The sequence below is a fragment of the Epinephelus fuscoguttatus genome, linkage group LG6 (genome assembly GCF_011397635.1).
Source record: "Epinephelus fuscoguttatus linkage group LG6, E.fuscoguttatus.final_Chr_v1".
Classification (NCBI taxonomy): domain Eukaryota; kingdom Metazoa; phylum Chordata; class Actinopteri; order Perciformes; family Serranidae; genus Epinephelus; species Epinephelus fuscoguttatus.
In genome coordinates, this window is record NC_064757.1 from 39,475,641 (window position 1) to 39,481,640 (window position 6,000).

The 6,000-nt window shown below is 39.4% G+C and overlaps 1 protein-coding gene across 1 annotated transcript in view; it reads left to right on the plus strand.

Moving 5' to 3' along the window:
* Positions 1–4,346, plus strand: part of smarca2 (SWI/SNF related, matrix associated, actin dependent regulator of chromatin, subfamily a, member 2) — a 69,464-nt gene extending 65,118 nt beyond the window's left edge. The window contains exon 34 of the mRNA XM_049578464.1: positions 636–4,346. Coding sequence (XP_049434421.1) covers positions 636–665 — 30 coding nt within the window. The 3' untranslated portion in view covers positions 666–4,346. The remainder of the gene's footprint in view (positions 1–635) is intronic.
* Positions 4,347–6,000: the final 1,654 nt, after the last annotated feature.

Consider the following 6,000-nt stretch of genomic DNA (forward strand, 5'->3'; position numbering starts at 1 on the left):
AATCTGTTGTCACTTTTTACTGTCAACTAATAAATGGCGCATGCAGAACTGTCGTATAAATGAAAGGTCACATTCACAGTCGTAGGTCTTAGCAAATTTCAGCTGGCTGATATTCAGCACGACAGCACTCCCTCTCATGTGATATTGCTTAATTAAATAGCCTTAATTTGAATTTGCGAGGTCTTAAATGCCACAAACATCTAATTTTATTTATTTATTATACTTACCTGCAACGCTTGAATGTAGGTATATGTATGTAGGTGTTTGATACCTTTAGACACAGTGTCAAAGAAAAGTCTCTTCCGCAGCTGAACCACAGATTTAAAAACTGAACTTTCCTTCCTTTCTAAATGTCCGCGTTGCTCCTCTTCATCAGCGTCTGCCTACAAACAGTCTGGACAGGAGAGGTTGAAAGACAGGGCTTCACCTTTAGACCCTCTTTCCTCTGGAGATCTTTCTTATTTCAGGATGTTGATATAATCAGGTTGTTGACCTTCACCTCCTCATGTTGATGCTTTCACCAGACCATAGACCTTCATGAGACTGCGTTCTCTGCTTTCTCCTCTATCTCTTCCTCAGCCTGTTAATCTCCCTCGGTCTTAATGCTCTTTATTTATCTCTCTTTTTTCCTGCAGGATCAGTCGGACAAGAGCGACGATGAGTGAGGAGACGAGGATGTCGATTCTAGCACTTATAAACAAAAAGGACAATATCTTCCATCACCATTGTTCAGGTTCATTATCTGTATTTTTTTTATTTTTACTTCATTTGTCCTCTTTGTCTGTTTGTAGTGTGTGTTGTCGCACCTTCTCCTACCAGCTTGGAAATGTATTACTAATAATCGATAAGCTACAGCAATACCAATCTGCTTTTTTCCTGTTTTTAAGACAAATTTTTAGTATATTTTTCAACTCTGTGCTTTAAAAGAAAATTTAAATCTCTATGAAAAAAAAGGAAGAAAAAAAAGATTTGGTCATGCTACACTCGCCTTTGCTTGATTTGTACTCGCTTGCTTGCACTTTTAGAAAAGTAAATATTAACATCAAAATAAAAAAAAAAAAAATTTTAAAAAAAAAGTGTAATAAAAATATATGTTTAGCCAAGGACATCCAAGTTGGAGAGCCACTGGTGATTTAAAAAAAAAAAAAAAAAAAAGGCAATCAAACAAGTTTTTCATTTTGGGATTCGTAGTTTCACCTCGTGCAGTGCCAAATGTTAGATTGTTTGCTAAACCCCTCCCCCCAACCAGCGATTGTCCAATCATAGCCTAGCAACTGTAACTAGGCACAGCCGATCCAGCGCGTCAAGCTTCATATTTCTCCACATGTTGTAGCTGTGGTGAGATACTAAGAGTTTGGAGGGTGGTGTCTCTCCAAAACCAAAAACAAGACAGCAAGAATAGATTTATCTGCTCTAATGTAAACGGCAAATATCCAGCTAAAACAAATAATATTTATAATTATCATTATTAATAACACACACTGTAATAATCGAAAGCCAAGAAGAGCTTAACTGCAGTCATTAACATGACTCAGAGTAGTGACTCCCAAGGCAAAGAAAAACCCATTAATATCTAACTAGGCTGCATTATTGGTAAAAATAACAGTTCAGGACTGGAACATCCACCGTGGAGTATTGTCCCCACTGAGTGGAATCTGCTCCAGGATACTACCACAGCTTAAGCCAACGTTAGCAGCTCTCTCCTGCTTGTGAGTGTATTTGAGGAAGTAAACACTTCCAGCCAAACTTGAAATACACAAAATTGTGTTATGTTTGCCAAACTCATTCTGAACACCTTTTGTCTTGCAGCATTAAACATGAAACATACTGTTTGAAAGTCTGTAAACTCAACAGCCAAACAGCTTGAGGTTAGAACAGATATCTGCTTATGCGTGCACGCTTTTGCATGCAGTCTGAGTAGTATTGACCATTCACGTTCAAGAGGGCTGTGGTTCCCTACAGGTAAATGCTCCACGTGGAGAGCAAAAGAGGCAGAACGCATTGGCCAAAATGCAACCTCAGAACCCATCTGCAATCTTCTGACGTTGATTTTTAGAAGCTTTTTTGTCCAATTTATTTGTGTTTATATACAAATATCTGTTTATAAAGATTAGTCAAAATGTCATCTGAAACTGTCTCAAGTTGCTAATCAAACTGTAGACAAGGAGCGGCGCACAGATGAGGAAGTCTTGGCCTATCTGCTGGCTACACCGGATCTCCTGAAATATTGACTGTTAACCCCAGAGGCTTTATCGTTGTTAGGCCATAGCTCATCAGTACTGAGACTGAGAGTCTTATGCACTAGGCCTGTCTTGCTCTACAGTGCAGCACAAGAACAATGCGTTCTTTTATTTTCATGTCATCTATATGGATCATCAACGGGTGAGGATCCTAACTTATTGCCTGGGATGTGTTAGCTTTAGCTTCTGTCTTTTAGCATGATATTCTCTGATGTAGCCATTAAGTGTACATTGCATTTTGGATTTTCAATCTAAAATGAGTCTGCTGGAAATAGCTTTTTCAACCAACTTGCCGAAACTAAGGCTAGCTTTTATTAGCTAGCTACAGCTACAGCTGATAAAATCTGCTTGTGTCAGTAGCCCTTTAGCTAAATCTTCGGTCACCAGCTGGAAATGAGTAGCCCTTCTTTCGTCTGATATAAAAGGATGCTATTATTTTGAAAGAATGATTAGCATTTTGAATTTAAATCTGCCACTGCTTTTATTTAACAGGAATAAATTAATCAAATGAATTAAATGAAAAAAAAAAAACAAAACTATGAGAATAGCAACAGTAGTAACCACGAGGGACCAGGCTAAGGGAGCACTCAGTTAAGAGAAACAAATATTTTGAAAATGAAAACCATTTCTTAAGTCTCTTTAACCATTAAGTGCTTATTAAAGACTCTTTTACAAGATTCTCAATTTAAAATGAGTCGGCTGGAAACAGCTTTTTTAACCAACTTGCCAAAACTAACATTAGCTTTTATAAGCTAGCTATAGAAATCTCCTTGCATCAGTGGCCTTTCAGCTAAATCTTCAGTCACTAGCTTGAAATGAGAATTCCTTCTTTTGTCTGATATAAAAGGACCCCATTATTTAAAAAATGGTTAGTATTTTGAATTTAAATCTTTCATCGTTTTTAATTGAAAACTATGACGATAGCAACAGGAGTAACTAAGCTGGGCCAGGCTAAGCTAACACTCAATTGAGAGACACATCTATTTAACCATTAAGTGCTTATCAAAAACTTTTACAGGATTCTCAGTTTAAAAATGAGTCAACTGAAAACAGCTTTTTCAACCAACTTACGTGGCTAACGTTAGCTTAATTAGCTAGCCAATAAAATCTGCCAACGACAGCGGTTATATTAGCAAATCGTTAACCTGCTTTATTATATCATTGCGACAGTAAATCTGCCCGTTTTTATTAAATACTATAAGAAGCTTGACACACAATAGTTATTACGAGGGGCGGGGCTTAGCGAACCCTTTTGAGAGTGTAAACTATTTCCTAGGTCTGTATCCAGTATATATCTTAGCCAGCACAACAAAATGTCAGTTGTTGCTTGATGAATAAAAAATATCTTTGAGGTTGCCATACATGCTGAATGCTTTTCTTTCTTTTTCTTTTTTTTTTTTTTTTTTTTAAAACTGTTTTCATTAAAGAGAAATGTAACCTTACATTACGTAGGCGGCACATTATTTAGGTATGTCCATGTGTTTCATGTATCTTTTTCCTCTGATGCGTTCAACTTGTGTCAGACAAAAAACTTTGAACTTTGTTGTGATGATTTTCTCACTCAGAACGAAGTGTTTCAGGCTGCAGGTCGACGGGAAACATCTTGTCTTGTTGAATAAAACCAGCATCTATCGTAGCTAAATGTAGCTTTTTAAAGCGTCTGAAAACATGTCGCTCCTGTTGCAAACAGATTGTAAAGAGCCATGTCTTAGCTGGATTTTCAGACTGCTAAAGACGGTAAACAATGGATAATACACAGAGAAAACAGTGTTATGAGATTACAAATTTTGATTTGAATGACAATGAATATAACCGTATATTTTGATTTATTTGGATTGAGGTGTTTGTGTTCCTGTGTTAGTTTCGAGCCCTCATTTTATTGGTTTATATGTTGTTTGTAGCATGATCTCTTTTGGCAATATACTGTGTACATGCAGATATATATCATTTTTTGTTTGTGTAACATGTGCTTGCCGACTCTCCATAAGTGTGACTTAATCTTTGCTTTCTTTGCACAGTGTCTTTGTGGTTGTATCTCATAGCCCAGGGCAAATAAAATCTCACCGATTTTCAGCACACACAAAAAAGTTTTCTTGTTTAATTTCTCCCTGGGAATAATTTCTACCATCTGTATTTTGCATGTGTAACATGTTTTGAAATGCCCACTACCGAAGGAATTCATTATACGATTTAATGAATCTGGAAAAACCTGAGTTTAATTGAATTTTACAAAACAAGTTTTTAAAACTGCTGCTGCCTCATAATGGAGTTTAGAAACAGGACTGAAACAGTCTGAATCACAGGTTATAAAACTTTGTCCTTGTGTTATTGTTCCTGAGAACTGCCTTTGTAAATGTCTTCAGAAGTCTTAAATCTAAGGAGATGAAAAGTACAGACTTGATGTTTAAAGTCATTCTACTTGCCAATTGTTTTCTCTTGTTTTTCCAAATTAAAACCCCCACACATCAAAAAGTGATGTAGATTATCCATCCATCAATTTTCAGCTGCTTATCCGGGGCCGGGTCGCGGGGGCAGCAGGCCAAGCAAAGCACCCCTGACGTCCCTCTCCCCAGCAACACTTTCCAGCTCCTCCTGGGGGACCCCAAGGTGTTCCCAGGCCAGATGAGATATGTAATCCCTCCAGTGTGTTCTGGGTCTGCCCCGGGGCCTCCTACTAGTGGGGCGTGCCCAAAACACCTCCAGCAGGAGGCGCCCAGGAGGATCCTGATCAGATGCCCAAACCACCTCAACTGACCCCTTTCAGCGCAAAGGAGCAGTGGCTCTACTCCGAGCTCCTTGCGGATGTCCGAGCTCCTCACCCTATCTCTAAGGCTGAGCCCAGACACCCCACGGAGGAAACTCATTTCGGCCGCTCGCATCCGCAATCCCATTCTTTCACTCACTACCCAGAGCTCATGACCATAGGTGAGGGTTGGTGATGTAGGTTATGTCACCTAAAAAAGAATCAACATCAGTTTAGGCGTATGCTATATTAAGATTATTTTACTGCACTACCTATCTGACCGTTCTTTGTGACAGAAAACTAAAGCTGTTATATTGTCCTCTTCAAAGCCACCAGGCTCCATCGACAGAAACCATGGTTCCCCACACATTTCATTCATTTTTCGGCCTGCCACAACATCTGCTGCCCGTATTCATTTTTTTATTTTTGGAGTTGAAACGCTCATTAGGAGCGCCATTGGAATCAACATACAACTTGATTTTTCATCGCACCACACTCTAAGAGAGTGCAGAGCGTACTGTGGACACAGATGGAGAGGCCGAATGTCAGGCGCAGTGAAAGTGAAACCATTCATCGCCACATTAACAGGGAAGTTCAAGAATCTCAGAGTCTTGTTCACGAGTGAGGGGAGAATGAAGCGTGAGATGGATCAGCAGTTTGGTCCGGCATCTGCAGCTATGAGGGTGCTGTGGACGGTTGTGGTGAAGAAGGAGCTGATCCACAAGGCAAAGCTTTCAATTTACTGGTCCATCTATTTCCCAACCCTCGCCTTTGGTCATGAGCTCTGGGTAGTGACCAAAAGAATGAGTTATACAAGCGGCTGAAATGAGTTTCCTCTGTGATGTGGGTTCCCAGGAATAGAGGAAGTAGAAGGCGAGGCTACACAACCTTGTGGTGCTCCTGTGCTGAGGGTCAGACTCAGTGAGCTGTTAAGGCCGAGTCTCAAAATCTGGCTGGTCTGCTTTTATCCAAATTGTGACTCTGTGCCTTTTTTCACTATAATGAAACAAAAGTGAA